Genomic DNA, 15,388 nt, shown 5'->3' with positions numbered 1-15,388 from the left:
AAAAAAAAAGGAAAAGAAAATACATGATGCTTACAATCTATTTTAAATGATCTCGGTTATTGATTTTATTTTCTTGATAACGATGTGTCTACCCACTGATTTATAAGACCCCCAAGGGCAGGGATGGGTCTGACTTGTCACTGCAGAGTCCCCAGCATTTAGAACAGGGCCTGGCACAGCATGAAACAAAGTTAGGAACGTGGGAGCAAACCCAGGCAGTGCTGGCTTCACAGAGGTGCACAGAAGACAACCCTACGGCTGGGCTGCGCGGCCTCCCGGTGTGGAAGGTGAGTTCATTCATCCCTCCTGGCAGGAGGGTCACCGGGTTAGATGAGATCCCAGAAGCCCCTGGGGTGCCCTGAGGGCTCTGAGATGCAGGCGAGCTGGTGTCTGGCGCCCTGGAGCCAGGGGAACAAAACCCCACCCGCCTCCCTCCAACCTCTGCCTGGAGGAGTTATTTTTTGACAGCGGTGAATTCAGACATCAAGATCTAAAAGGAATTTCCAAGAAAGGTGCTGGACCCCTGGGGCTGCACAGGGATGTTCCACCAGACAGCAAGTGGCACCAGGGCCTCCGAGGCCTGGGCTGTGAGTCCTGTGACAGGCACCTTCCCCTCTCTGAGCCTCCCTTGTCTCCGCTCTATTTACTGAGCACCTATGATGCGCTACACAGTTTTAAGCGTTTTACATGTATTGACTTATTAATCCAAGCAACAACGTATGAAGTGAGGACTATCATAAGCCCATTTTGCGGAGGAGGAAACTGAGACAGGGTTTTAAGTAGCTTTTCCGAGGTAGCTCAGTGGGTCAGGGCAGAGGTGGGGTGCACTCTTAGGCAGGCTGGTTGCAGGATGCTTGCTCTTCACCACCAGGCTGCACGGCCTCTGTCAAATGAGTGCTGTGAAGCCCACGGGACCTCCAGCCTCCCCAGGGCGCAGCGCTGGTTCTTTTGAGCCCACAGCCGGCTCCTAAGCCTGTGTTCTTTGCAAAACCCCAGGGCTGCTTTCGCATAGCGGGGCCCCTGAGTAGAATGGGGGGAGATGGAGCTTCCTGCCCGCCCTGCGTTCTTCTAAAGGTTTAATAAAGCCACGGTGGGTGGGAAAGTGCTTGACAAACGGGGAAGCACCTGCGAAACTGTCCCGGTTTGCTCTCTCCCCTCAGCATCCTCCTGAGGAGGATGTTCTTCCCATTTCACAGATGGGGAAACTGAGGCTCAGGAAAGCAAAATGCTTTTTCCGAGGTGATAGGAAGGGTCAGAAGCTGGCGTCTGCGCTCAAACTTCGGGCGCGGGGCGGGAGGGGCGGGGGTGGAGACCAGACACCCCTAGAGGGCGCGAAAGGCTAGGGGTGGCGGGCGGCGCGCGGAGCGAGCGAGCGGGCGGGGCCGGGCCGGGGCGCGCTCGGCGGTGACCCCGAGGGGCGGGGCGCGGCGGCTGGTGCAATCTCGGGCCCGAGGGCGTCAGGAGGCGGCTGATTAGCTCAGGTTTACATCACCCGGGCCGGGGCCGGAGCCGGGCGCCCGGCGTCCCCGCGACACTCGCAGCGGAAGCGCCGGCGGCTCCGCACGCGTCCGGCTGCCGCGCAGGGGCTGAGCTCCACCGGATCCCGAGCTCCGGCGCGGCGGACCGGCCCCCGGCCGCCTGGGGGGACCCCGGGGACTCCGAGCTTGGGCGGCGGCAGGACCCCCGCGCACGCGGGAGCGAGGTACCCGGCGGGGGACCGGAGAGAGGACGGAGAGCGGGCGCAGGGGAGCCGGGAGCCGCGGGGCGGCTGCGGGTTGGTGCGTGGGAGACACACACACACACACCTTTTAACAAATCCCGCCGTCCAAGGGCCTACCTGGGCTGAGTGTTCCCATTGGGTCTCAGGTGACACGGCCCTGCAGGGCTTGGAGTCGCCCGAGGGTGGCCGACTCGGGCTGGGGCGAGAGTGCGCCCCCTCGGAGAGTGGCATTTGTGTCCCCGGGGCAGAGGGGGCCGGAGACTGAAGTGTCCGGGTGTCGCCCCGATACGGGTGTGCGATTGTCTGTTTTGTGTGAGTGTGAGGAGGAGGAGTTGTGTGGTTTGGTGCGGGAGGTCTGTGTGCGGGGGGCCTGGTTGGGAGCACTGGGCGACTGCGTGTAGGATCTGTGTCACTGTGGGGGGTGTGTCTGTAGGGATCTGCGGGGGTCCGCGTGAGCCTGTGGGGTCCGAGTGGGGATGGGTTTCGGGGGTCTGTGTCTCCGTGGACCAAGCGAGCTGTGGGAAGGGCTGGACACCTGGTGGCAGGTGTTGGCTGTGCGGGGACACGGTCGGGGCAGGGCTGGGGTGCCCGGGGTGGGGGCTGGGACGGGTGCACGGCAAGTGGGAGCCAGGATGCAGCGCGCCGGATGCGCGACGCCGGCGCGGTGCAGCTCCGGCTTTGCGGGTTGGACGGGGCGCGCGTGCATTCTGTTCCTGCTGACAGTGTGTACCGTACCTGCAGACTCCGGTGCAGGGGGCGAGGGCCCAGGTCCGCCCCTTCTCCCAGCCTGGGGCCCAGCCTCCTGCCCTTTGCCTCACCCCCTCCCAGGCCCCCCTCCCAGCACCCCTCGGTTTCCGCTGAACCTTCTTTCCATGACACGACACCGACACCGCTGCTTCAGCTCGCACCAGAGGAGCCAGGCTGCCGGGGGCGGGGCGAGGCCGCCAACTGCCTTCCGCGGGGTGGGGGTGGGGGGGGGCGTGTCAGACTGTGCGTGTGGCCTCGTTGGTATCAGTCGTGCAGTCGTGAGTGTGATGGAGGGCTGTGTGGTGTGTGCCTGGGCGCTTGCCCTGGAGGGTGAAGTGTATGTCGCTTAATGTGTGTGTCCCTCTCTGCCCGGGATGCTTGGACAAAGTGAGTTTTTGGGGGGGCGTGTGTACACCTGTCTGCCCTGGGTTGTGTGTGTGTTTGGTATGACTCGCTCTCATTCCGTGCTGGGGGGTGTCAGGAAGCAGCAAGAGGTAGATGTTAGGGGCCACCTCCAGCCTGCAGCAGAGATTCCAGTCCTGCAGTGTGGCCTTGCTCATCTCCAGACTCAGTTACCCCATCTGTCCCATGGAGCTTATCCCAGACCAAGCAGGCTCTGCGGCATGGATGGGGCCAAGCAGCCTGAGTGCTGATGTGGGTCCCCCCACCCCCAGAGCCTCTCCAGGGAGTCCCGTGCTACTCAGGGCACAGAGTAGCCACACAGCCAGGGATCATCCTGTGTGACTCTCAGAACAGCCCTGGAGGTGAGGGGCGTCATCCTAGCCTCGCCCCTGGGGAGATTTCTGAGCCTCTCAAGGGTAGCACTTAAGCATCTTCAGCCATGAATGACAATAATAACAGTAACGGACCGCGGTAGTGACCATTTGCTGACGCCTGCCCTGCACCAGGGCCACTCGAATTTATTAGTGTTTTCATTTCATCATCACCAAAATCCTATGGGCTTTGCATCCTGCTCCCACTTTACAGATGAGGGAACTGAGGCTCAGGAAGGTTGAAGAACTTGCCCAGGGCTCCCCAGCCAGGATGGTTCCAGCCAGGATCAGAACCCAGGAGTATCTGACTACAGCTACGCCCACTACATTCTTACCATCAAGGCACATGGGCTTGCCCTCGGGTGGGGGCTCCCTCCTCCCAGGGCAGCCGGGGCAGCTGGGAGCAGCGTGACTGGAGAGGCGGTCCTTGGTGTGCGAAGCGACTCTGAGTGGGTTTCCCTGTTGATCCTGCCTGGGACTGTGGGAAGGTCTCTACCTGGGCGGAAGTCCATCTCCCTCGAACCCCGTCACCTGAGCACCTTGTCCCCCATCTGGAGCCTGAATGGGCAGATGGGTGCTGGAGAGAATTTTTCTACGCTGACTGCCGCTGCCCTCTCCTCCACCCACCACACACGCAGTGATACAGCTGCACCGGGGGTCCCTCCTCCACAGTTGAGTGAAGGAACTTGGGGGCCAGTGACCGACCCCCTGCTCCCCGGGAGAAACTGAGCCGCCTGTGGGACTGACTTCACCGTGGACTCTGATTCAGGTAGCTCCTGGGCCATCCGGCAGTAGTAGATAAAGAAGACATACCCTCTGTCTGTTTTGAAATACTCAAACAATAAATGAAGGCAGAATCCTCATTTTAAAATACTGAAATTGAAAATTCCCTTGCCTCCCTACCAGATCCCTTCCTGCCCTCGCAGCCTCCAGGAAGCCAGGAGCTCCTGTGGCCAGTGTCGTCTGGATCCTTCCAGACCTTTTCCTGTGCATTTACACACCTACATATACACCAATATGGAGATACCTCATTTTATAAGCTGGTGGGGTTTTGTTTTTTGAGGAAGATTGGCCCTGAGCTAACATCCGTGCCCAACTTCCTCTATGTTTTATATGTGAGATGCCGCCACAGCACGGCTTGACAAGCGGTTCATAGGTTTGCACCCGGGATCCAGGCCGGCGAAGCTGGGGCCACCAAGGCAGAACATGCGAACTTAACTGAACTTAACCGCTGCGCCACCAGACTGGCCCCGATGGTGGGGGTTTTACATAAATGAGATCATCTTGGGTGTGTTGTTCAGCAGCCTGATTTGTTCCCTTGATAATATATCCATTCCAGAGCGTTCATTCATATGTACATTCAGGGCTTACCTCATTCATTCATCATCCCTCATTACCCTTCCCTTCCTCCTTGCCTCCCTCCCCCTCATAGCTAACAGCTGCCTACACTACAACACTCAACAGACTGAGTGCAAAGTCTCTCTTCCTCCCTCTCACAACCACCAAGCCCCTCTCTCCACTGTACCTTTTTTTTCTGTTTTCACGTAACGGTTCACTCTGGAGATCTTTCCAACTAGCACATAAAGAGTTTCCTCAATCTTTTGAATGGCTGCAATTGTTTCACGTGTGGATGAAGAATAATTTATTCAACCAGTTCCCTAAGGACGGATGTTAAGTTCTTTCTGTCACATGGGCTGCAGGAATAATTTTGTACTTGCATCATTACATCAGCATGTAGAGAGCATCCTGGCCCTTTTTCAGAGCTGTATAGTATTCCACTGTGTGGCCATACCATGATGTTTAACCAGCTTTCTACTTCTGGACATTTGTGGGTATTTCCTGCCTTTTGCTATTAGATACAGGGTTCTTATGATGAACAACCTTTCACGTATTTAATTTTTTGGCAAGCATTTTAGTTGGAGGATAAATTTCCAGAAGTGGGACATGCAGTCAAGGCTATGTGCGTTTGTTAGTTTAACACACACTGCAAATCACCCTCTGTAACGGCTGGCCAATGTACCCTCCCGCCAGCAGGGGAAGAGAGGACCACCAAACAGCCTCACTTAGTGCCTTTCTCTCCTTCTTTCTAGATGCAAGCTACCCCTCTGGCTGCTCCTGCGGGTGCCCCCTCCAGGAAGAAGCGGTTGGAGTTGGACGATGACCTAGACACCGAGGGTCCCACCCGGAAACAAGCTCAAAGTGGGCCCCAGCCCAGGCTGCCCCCCTGTCCACTGGCCCTGAGCCCACCCCCTGCTCCAGTCCGTGCCCCTGTGGGGACCACTGCCTCCCGGCTTGGGCCCTATGTCCTCTTGGAGCCTGAGGAGGATGGCCGGGCCTACCGGGCCCTGCACTGCCCCACAGGAACCGAGTACACCTGCAAGGTACCTGCCCTCGGGGCCACTCTCCCCTAGTGTCACAGGGGGCCTGGGAGGGGTCTTGGCTCCAGAGGATTGCCAGGGGCAATATAATATAATATATGAGATATAATATAAGGGGTCTTATATTAATTTATTCTTGTGTTTATTGGGGAAGCAGCCCGTGAGCCCCCAGCTCTCGGTCAAGCTCTGGGCTGGGCTGAGACCAGAGAGGTAAAGCACACAGTCCCAGCCCTGGAGTAACTCAGAGCATAGGCCCCACAGTGTGGTAACTGTTGCAGGGGTGGAGCTTAGGGGCCCTGAGAGCACAGTGGCTTCTCCTCTGTTGTATTTGGGGGGCGAGGGGCGGGGGGAGTCAGACAAAGCTGAGTAGGAGTTAGCGGGAGAAGCGGGAGAAGCGAGGTCCGGGCAGCGCCCAGAGGAGAGAGCATGGCGCTCAGAGATGGAGAGGCCTTCCCTCTGGCCAGAGTGGAGAGGGTGTGCAGACGGGCAGGAGAGGAGGCTGGCAGCCGCCGGCGTGAGCGCGTTAGGAAGAAGCTCCCACGGGGCTGTGGGGAACCTTGGAAGACATGTGCACAAGGGAAGGGTGAGATGTGGTGGAGTCAGGTGTCCTGGGCCCCGCAGATCATTGGGCCTACCCTGTGGCCTTTTTACGGATGAGAAGACTGAGGTCAAGAGGGAAGAAGGGCCGTGCAGGAAGCCTGGCTCCCAGGGCAAGGTTCAGGGTTCTTTGTAGAAATCAGGAGATGGGAAGGGTCAAGGTCCCCTGAGCGTCCAGCCACACAGGACACTGGCAGGTCGCAGCCCAAAAGCACAGAGATGAGAGATGAGAAAGGATGATAGGTGTTAACTGTGCGCCAGGTACTGCGTTGATTGCTTAGTGTGCATAATCTTTTCTAATCATCACACAATCTATGAGGCGGTTACTATTATTGGGCCTGATTTATAGATAGAGGACACTGAGGCTCTGAAAGCTGAGGTTACTTGCCACATCACAGAGCCAGGAGGTGTCAGAGCTGAGATTGGGCCCGGGCGGACTGAGCCCAGAGCCGTGCACCTCTTGCTGGAACAAGGGCAGGGGTGAGAAGATAGGGGAGACCCAGGTGCACAAGCGCAGGGGCAGGACGGGGGCTGGGTCCCCTTGGATGCACAGAGAGGCAGGAGGACTTAAGCCTCCGACTGGGGGCAGCAGCTGCTTTCTCAGCTCCTGCTGAGGGGGGGCAGGGGGACAGATGTGGGCATATGGTCCAGCCACCAGCCTTACCTGGGCTCTGGGCTGCCTGAGGCAGGTCCCCAGGGCTTGACCCCAAGTGCTCTCAAGAACCCCTGGCCTCTGGGTCCCCTTCCTGCAGCCTCACAGGTTCTTTCCTGTTCCCACTGGGGAGGGAAGTCCACGCTGAGAGGAATGACAAAGCATGCTTTCACGTGGCCCCAGTTACTCCGCAGCATTTCAGGGAGTCTGCTGGGATGTGCTGGTCCCCACACCAGCGTGAACCGCAAGGGTGACCTGCCAATTCCACATCGCCCAGGGTTTTCTGGTCAGTGTGTAGAGAGAGCAACATCGTGTCTTTGTAGATTATCGCCTTATTCATTAATTCCACCAGCCTTCAGAGAGCACCTGCGTGTGCCATGCCCCGCGCCGTGGTTCAGAAATAGATAAACTTCTGCTCTCATCAAGCTGACGTTCTAGTGGGGGACACGGACAATAAACAAGTGAAGAAGTAAAACATAGCAGGTGATCATAAAGCGGCTGTGCAGAACGAGCTAGAAGCTGGGAGAGAAGGGAAGGGGTTAGGGGTTCAGGCGATTTTAGCTGGGGAGGTCCGGGACCTCTCTGAGGAGGTGACGCTGGAGCAGTGACTCGCATGAATTGAGGGAGCCAGCCCTGTGGCTATCCAGGCAGCAGGAACAGCCAGCGCAAATGCACAGAGGCAGGGATGTGCTTGACCTAACTTTTAAAAAAGTCTCTGTTTTTGAATTATTTCCTCCATGCCACCGCAACTGTTTTTTTTTTTTAAGACATATGCTGACATTTTTTCCCCCATGGATTAAATGTGTCTATGCTTTGTTTATTTTTGTTTTCTTTGTGGCATAGCCAAAATAACATGCAAAAGGTTTAGAGTCAGACTAACCGAAGTGGGTATACGAGCCCTGCCGCTGTGTGGCTTGCAACAAGTCGCTTTCCTTCTCTGAGCATCCTCTCAGGGCTATGGCGAGGTGTCTGTCTAATGACCATAAAGCCTCTAGCACATTTCTCCAGACACCCCTCTAACCACCGCCCCTCTTCCCACCCGACCCAATTCCAGCCATACTGGTATTTGGCTGGGTTTCTAGAGCAGCTCAAGCTCTTTCTTGCCTCAGGGCCTTTGCACTGCCTGTGCCCCCCACCTGAAGGCTTATCCCATGAGGAGCATCTCTGATTCATTCAGCTCACTTCCTCAGAGTCCCTTCTGGACACACTTTCTGAAATAGGTGCCCCCTTCCAAAATATTCTCTATTCTAGCATCTTTCTAAAGGGTTGGTGTGACTTTCTAAGGCCAGCCCCAGGCTCCACGCGGTCCCCACCTCTGCTCACCGCTGTGCTCCACCCACAGGTGTACCCGGTTTGCGATGCCCTGGCGGTGCTGGAGCCCTACTCACGGCTGCCCCGCCACGGGCACGTGGCCCGGCCCACCGAGGTCTTGGCGGGCACGCGCCACCTCTACGCCTTTTTCCCGCGGCCCCACGGGGACATGCACAGCCTGGTGCGCCGCCGCCGCCGCCTCCCGGAGCCCGAGGCCGCCGCGCTCTTCCGCCAGATGGCGGCCACTGTGGCGCACTGCCACCAGCACGGTCTAGTCCTGAGAGATCTCCAGCTGCGTCGCTTTGTCTTCACCGACCGTGAGAGGTAAGTGTGGCCACAGAGACCTCACCCACAGGCACACCGGAGAGTGGGCCATCATGGGGAAACTGAGGTTCGGGAAGGTGGAGGACCTCATGCAAGTTCTGGGAAAAGGTTGACCCTCTCCTATTGGAGCTCCTTGCGGATGGAGGCTTGCCTATGGGGATGAAGAGCAGGGCTACACTGGGCGACATGGCCTGGATCCCTACAAATAGGAGCCAGGCACTGTTATTGTCCCCATGTGGCAGGGGAGGAAACTGAGGCCCAGGGAGGTCAAGTAATGCCCAAGACCCCACAGCTAAACAAAGAGTAGAGCTGGGATTTGACCCCAGATGTGACTCCAGAGCCAAGTCCTAATGCGCTCTGGGAGGCAGGAGGCCGGGGTGGGCTCACTCCTGCTTCCGGGTGCCCGGTGTCTCTGGACCTCAGCTTCCCCATTGGTAGGGGAGAGGGCTGGATTGTCACAATGTCTCCAGGATTTCAAGGTCACAGACAGCAGCCAAAACAGGCCCTGAAGTTCACCGCATTGGAACTTTTTCTGTGAAACTGAGAATCAGTGATTTTTGGAACCCGGGGACAGACAGAGACCCTGCGTCCTGTCCCCTCCCTAGACTCCTGGGATGTGCACGATGTGTCGGGGACGCCCCCAGCCACCAGGTCCACATGATCACCCAGCAGGAGCATCGATTTCATTTCAGGACTTTTGAGGACGGGGAGGAAGGCGACCCCATTGCACTTTTTAAAACTTTTTATTTTGAAATACTTTCAGACTTTCAGGAAAGTTGTAAAAATAGTCCAAAGAATTCCTGTATCTCTTTCACCCAGTTTCCCCAAATGTTAACATCCCACATCACCATGGTACAACCATCCATGCTCAGCAGTTAACCTTGATCTAGTACTGCTAATTAAACCCCAGACTGATTCAGCGTTCACTAGTCTCCCACCAAGGTCCTTCTTCTGGCCAGGATCCCATCCGGCCCCCCGCATCCGACGTCCTGTCTCCGGTCCCAGACAGTTCCTCTGTCTCCCCTCGTCTTCCTTGACCTCGATACTTTTGAAGAGGGCCAGTTGCTTAGTTTGTAGAATGCCCTCCACTGGGTGTTGACTGACATTTTTCTCATGGTTAGACTGAGGTTATACATTTTTGGCAACAACACCCCAGAAATGAGAGGCTCTGTTGGTACATCACAGCAGGAGACCCCTGATGTTGACACCTGTTGCTGTGATGTCAACCTGGATGGATGGTGTGGCTGCCAACGTTCTCCACTGTAAGCTTCCTAATTTACCCTTTGTAATTAACAAGTACCTGGGGTAATACCTTGTAATTAACAAGTCCCTCGAGCTACTTTGAAGTTACGCATATAAATCCTCTGGTTATCCTCAGACTTTCGCCCACTGATTTTAGCAGCCATCCATCTTGCCTGGAGCCGTTATTGCTCTCACGTTTGCCTAAGGGTGATTTTCTATCTACTTCTCTTTCCTTCTACATTTTATACCAAAATGAACATGCCTTTAGGAAGAAGTAGAATGTAAAGTTTATAATGATTTTTAAGCTAATCACAACTTCAAATCATTTTGAGCTTAGGGTGAGGACGAAACCCCAGGCCTCCCCGAGGTGAGAGAATGCTTCCTTCTCTTTTCAAGGCAATAGTTTGAGAAACACTGTGGGTAGAAGGACAGTGGGGTCAGACGGACCTGGGTTCAGATCTTGGCTCTACTTGTTACCTACTCTTTGGCCTTGAACAACTGCTTCACCTGCCTGAGCCTTGACTTCTCCATCTGTAAAATGGGCCGAGAATGCTGACACCTGTCCCCAGACACACACGCCTTTGCTGCGATTCACAGGATCGGTCAGTGTTTGGGAAATGCCAGTAGGCACCCAGGAAGTAGGAATAAGATGAATAGCAGTGGGAAGAGGATGTTTCTTATCAAAGTACCCTGGAGGGCTCCAGGGAGTTGTTTATAGCAGAAGCTGCAAATGGGCTACACACCCTTTTTGTTTTGCTCCACATACATGTTCATTTGTTGTTTTTTTTTTTTTTTTTTTGAGGAAGATTTGCTCTGAGCTGACTACTGCCAATCCTCCCCTTTTTGCTGAGGAAGACTGGCCCTGAGCTAACATCCATGCCCATCTTCCTCTACTTTATATGTGGGACGCCTGCCACAGCACGGCTTGACAAGCGGTGCCATGTCTGCACCCGGGATCTGAACCAGTGAACCCCGGGCTGCAGAGAAGTGGAACGTGCGCACTTAACTGCTGCGCCACTGGGCCGGTCCCAAGTTCATTTGTTTTTAATTGAAATTGGTTGCCAACATTTCCAACACTGGGACTTTTTCATTAAAATATGATTTCTGGCTTCTCTTGGGAAAAAATGGGACCATGGAGCCAGCTCGGGGACCAGGTGAGGGGCTCACAGGGCTGGCTCTGAGCAGGTGAGAGCCAGGGTTCCTGTCCCGTCCCCGCGCCCTGTGGCTGTAGCATGGCTACATGGCTGTAGCCTTCCCCCAGGTTGTGGGAGGGTGGGATGACATGTGTCAGGTAGCGGACCTCACTCGGGTCAGGTACACAGTGGACGGACGCTCCACGAAGGCTGACAGGAATGTTGTCAGTGGTGCCTTGTCAGGCAGGGTTTGTGCTGCGATGTTTGGCACAGTCTCCACTTCCTACTTCTCTTGTTTTATTACCTGCCTGCAGTGTAAGTTCTCATCTGCTTTAAGAGAGGCTTCATGCCCTCAGCGCCCTCGGCCCTCTCCTTGAGGGACTGCTGGGAAATGTGTTCCTCCCAGAGGCCAAGTTCAAATTCAGTGCCTCTGTGACCTTGAGAAATCACTTACCCTCTCTGAGCCTGGGCTTCCTCATCTGTAAAACAGGATCAATCGCCCAGCCTCACAGGACTGGCTCATGTTTGCCCAGTGCGAGCAGGCCCTCGGGAAGTGGGTGCCATTCAGAGGTACAGTGTGGGGTGGTGGCAGGGGTGGTCCTCCTGGAGCTGACCCCTCTGTCTCTCTCCCACCACAGGACGAAGCTGGTGCTGGAGAACCTGGAGGACGCCTGTGTGCTGAGCGGGCCAGACGACTCCTTGTGCGACAAGCACGCGTGCCCGGCTTATGTGGGACCGGAGATCCTCAGCTCGCGGCCATCCTACTCGGGCAAGGCGGCAGATGTCTGGAGCCTGGGTGTGGTGCTCTTCACCATGCTGGCCGGCCACTACCCCTTCCAGGACTCAGAGCCCATCCTGCTCTTTGGCAAGATCCGCCGCGGGGTCTTTGTCCTGCCTGCGGGCCTCTCAGCCCCGGCCCGCTGCCTGATCCGCTGCCTCCTTCGACGGGAGCCAGCCGAGCGGCTCACAGCTGCGGGCATCCTGCTGCACCCCTGGCTGCGGGAGAACCCGACGCCCTCGGTCCCATCCGGATCCCACCTCTGGAGGACTGACCAGGTGGTCCCCAGTGGACCGGGGCTGGAGGAGGGAGAAAGGGAAGCGGGTCTGTATGGTTAGTGCTACCCGACGAGACTCTGAGCTGCACACAGTGGCTTGAGTGTGGGGCGTCTCCAAGCTCTCTCCTGCCGCTTTGAACTGAGCCAAACCTTAAGTGCCTTCTAGGAGGGAGAAAGGAGGAGGCATGTGCAGAGTGTGCACACGCGCTTGTGCATTCAGCAAGTCCTTCTTGGGAGCTCGCTGAGGGCCAGGCCCTGTTTTGGGGGCTGGGAACACAGCTGTGAATACAAGAGACGAAACTCCTGCTCACAGAGCTGACAGCACTTTTCCATGCCCACAGGGCAGTGTCCACCCTGGGCACACTTAGTGCAGGTGTCCACATCCACTCGTGCTGGTGCCCAGGCACCTCTGTCATGGGACGGTCCCTTTTGCAAACAAACCAGCTGCCTTTGTATCTTGCACCTTTCAGAGAAAGGGAAGCATCTCTGTGCCAAAGGCTCCAGGCCTCTCCCCTGCCACTTAGGGCTCCAGAGCCCAGGTCGTGCTGGGAGTGGTGCCCCCAGCAGCTCTGGTCGCTTGGCCAAAGGATTCTCCATCCAGGCCTTAGCCAAGGATTTGAGCTGGAAGATCAAGAGTGTAAACTGAGGCTGTTGCTCACCTAACTCTAGGAATGGTCTGGAATGAGGAGCCAGACCTATCTACTTCTGTGAGCCCTGACCTGAGCACCAGAGTTGGGCAACAGGATTAGGCAGTGTGCCCCCTGGCCTCCCGGAAAGTCCCAAGCCCTGTTCTGGGGATCCTTGGGGTGCAGGACCCCACATCGTTACTACGGGTTTTTGATGCCATGAGTCTATATTTCTACCTTGTGTCTAATAAAGGAGTTGTGAAATACTTTTATTCCTCCTGGACAGTTCTGTCCTCTCCTCCCCATCTCTTAGCAGTTTTCCTGCCTCCGAGACCAGCCCCAGTGAAAGGCAGGAGGCCTGTGTGCCAGCCTCAGCTGAGTGGTCGTGAGAACAGAAGCCCCAGCAGCTCCTCCCACACTCTCGCTGCTCCTTCTGGAAGCAGTGGTGTCTCAGGGTACTTTTTGGCTGCAAGTGACTGAAACTCCAAGTCAAAGTGGCTTGAAAAAGAAAGAAATGTATTGCACACAAAGCAAGAAGTCAGCAGGCGGGGTGGGTTCCAGGGCTGGCCGATTCAGCTCTCAGAGCTGTTAGCAAGGACCCAGGCTCCCTGCGCTCATCCTGTCTCTCTGCTCTGTTGTCCCAGGTGACTGCTGGTGCAATGGCCACAGCAGTCCCCGGTGTCACATTAGAGAGATCGAGGACCAGAGGAAGAAGGAGGGTGGCGTTGTGCTGCTCAAGAACTCGGGACTCTGGAGTCAGGCTGCCTGGAATTGGATCCTGGCTCCAGCACTCGCTAGATGTTTGACGTTTGGCAAGTTTCTTAACCACTCCATGCCTCAGATTCTTCCTCTGTAAAATGAGGGATAATAGTACCTAACTCGTGAGAATTCAATGAGTTATTTTATGTAAAGCACTTAGAATAAATGCCTGGCATCAGAAGCCCTTAGTAAGAGTTAGTTATTGTTCTGTTCCCCATAGCTCTTTCTTGGGATGAGGAGAGCTTTCCTGGAAGCACTCCTAACTTCCTATTGGCCAGAACTGGGTCACGTGCCCTTTCTTGCCCAATCGCCACTGAGGGAAATGCAGTGGCTAATTAATCATGCCCATCCTCCAGCTGTAGGTGGGGGCAGCCTCCCTGAGGCTCATGTCACCTGTGTCAGGAGAGGGGAGTGACACTTGAACAAAATCAGATTCAGAGAGGGAGGAGAGAGTGGGAGAAAGCACGAGGAGGAGAACTGAGATGCTCCGGTCAGTGGCCTGCCAACTGCAGACATGTGAGAGAGGCCATCCCAGATCATCCAGGCACCAGGCGGCCCTCCAGCTGACGGCAAACGCAGAGGTCAGTCAGGCTGGCCCAGACCAGAAGAACCGCCCCACTGACCCACAGAAGGATGAGCTCAATAAAATGATTGTTGTTTTAAGGCACTAAGTTTTGGGGTGTTTTGTTATGCAGCAAACGCTAACTGACATAGACAGGAACTAGTCAGCCTCATCGCTATGCACCCAGCATTGCCTGAAACAGGGCCCAGCTGTGTGTAGGGTCACATGGGGCAGCCCCCAACCTTTCTTCTTCCTCCTTCCAGCTTCCAACAGACCCTGCCCCAGCTCCCTCACAAGCTAGGTCCTTCCCGGCACCTGTAGACCAAGGGAAGCAAACTCATAGAAGATAGGGGCTGCCAAGCGGCATGAACTGTGCCCACCCTGGACCTACATTACACAGAGACTCACTTACTCCTCACAGCAACCCTATGAGGTAGACGCTCTTGTCCTCTTACAGACAAGAGCAATGAAGTTCGGGGAGAGGAGAAGACTCACCCAAGACCACCAACAGAGAAAATGACTCACCTGGTTTTGCCTTGAAGCAGGAACTCTTGACAAGCCACTTGGATGCAGCCACGTGAAAACTGCCACGTCAAAATGCAAAATCCACTCTCGCCCAGCCGTGCAGGTAGCCACACACCTGACTGCAACTGGTGGGGACTTTCCTGTTCTATTTATGTTCATTCAGTGACCATTGTAGGGAAGTTTCACAATGTCAAGTGTAATACGTACATATTACCAGAGGGAGGGACCGTTAGAGATTTAAGTGGGGATTTTCTCTGCAACTGGGAGCTAAACACAAAAGCTCGCATCGTGGCTGGCCCGATGACTCCTTCACTTAGCAACTGGGCAACTATACTGAATGCCGACTGTAGGCCAGGCACCGTGCAAGAGGGACACAGATGCGGTCCCTGCCCCCAAGGACTCAGTCTAACAGAGGAGACAGGTTAAACAGATAACCACACAAATTAAGACGTTACTTACACCTTGTGGCAAAGGTGGGCATCACCAAATATGTCACGTGCTCCCCCATGTGCCCTGGCCTCCCTTACAGTCACATGACTAGCTCCAAGCAATGGTGTGTGCAAAGAAGTGACAAATACGGCAGTCACTTCCAGGCTGAAGCAATTGAGAGTGGGTGGGCCTCCATCCCTGTCTCTCCCTTCCACGACCACCTTGAGGCCAGGCCTTCCCTCAGCTACAAGACAGAGGAGGGCCACCAGCCCCATACTGGATTTTCCTAAGCAAGAAATGCAGCTTCGTGTGCTAAGTCTGCAGTTTGGAGTTAATCTGTCGGACAGGTAGTGTTAATTACCATGACGAAGGGAAATTTGCCAGGAAAATTCTCTCTCCTAGTAACTAGGCTGGATCAGCCTTGGCCGCAGTACAAACCCCAGCGCTCAGCAGTTCACGATTCACTGGTCAGCAGTTCAGGCTGAGCTCAGCCGGGTCCCTCGGGCGGTTGCAGGCAGTGGCTGCCTGGGAGGGGCTGCTGCAGCCCCGCTTCTA

The 15,388-nt window shown here is 55.7% G+C and overlaps 1 protein-coding gene and 1 long non-coding RNA gene across 4 annotated transcripts; one reads left to right on the top strand and one right to left on the bottom strand.

Moving 5' to 3' along the window:
* The first annotated feature begins 1,439 nt into the window (after positions 1-1,439).
* Positions 1,440-12,830, top strand: TRIB3 (tribbles pseudokinase 3). 3 transcript variants are annotated; one of them, XM_070246864.1, is made up of 5 exons: positions 2,417-2,488; positions 3,455-4,009; positions 5,331-5,621; positions 8,210-8,502; positions 11,516-12,830. In XM_070246864.1, exons 3-5 carry the CDS (start codon positions 5,331-5,333, stop codon positions 11,991-11,993), a joined length of 1,062 nt encoding a protein of 353 aa, XP_070102965.1. In that variant the 5' UTR covers positions 2,417-2,488; positions 3,455-4,009; the 3' UTR covers positions 11,994-12,830. The 3 variants fall into 3 exon arrangements, with proteins under 3 accessions (XP_070102964.1, XP_023482047.1, XP_070102965.1); XM_070246863.1 differs by lacking the exons at positions 2,417-2,488; positions 3,455-4,009 and adding an exon at positions 1,440-1,702; XM_023626279.2 differs by having other exon boundaries at positions 2,174-4,009.
* Positions 9,227-15,198, bottom strand: LOC111769974 (uncharacterized). The gene is made up of 2 exons (XR_002802845.2): positions 14,405-15,198; positions 9,227-11,954 (listed from the first exon to the last, which is right to left on the bottom strand). It is a non-coding gene; the product is annotated as an uncharacterized lncRNA (long non-coding RNA).
* Positions 15,199-15,388: the final 190 nt, after the last annotated feature.

Source organism: Equus caballus, chromosome 22, assembly GCF_041296265.1.
Source record: "Equus caballus isolate H_3958 breed thoroughbred chromosome 22, TB-T2T, whole genome shotgun sequence".
NCBI lineage: Eukaryota > Metazoa > Chordata > Mammalia > Perissodactyla > Equidae > Equus > Equus caballus.
The sequence above is the reverse complement of the archived record's forward strand: the minus strand, read 5'-3'. Positions and strand labels throughout refer to the sequence as shown.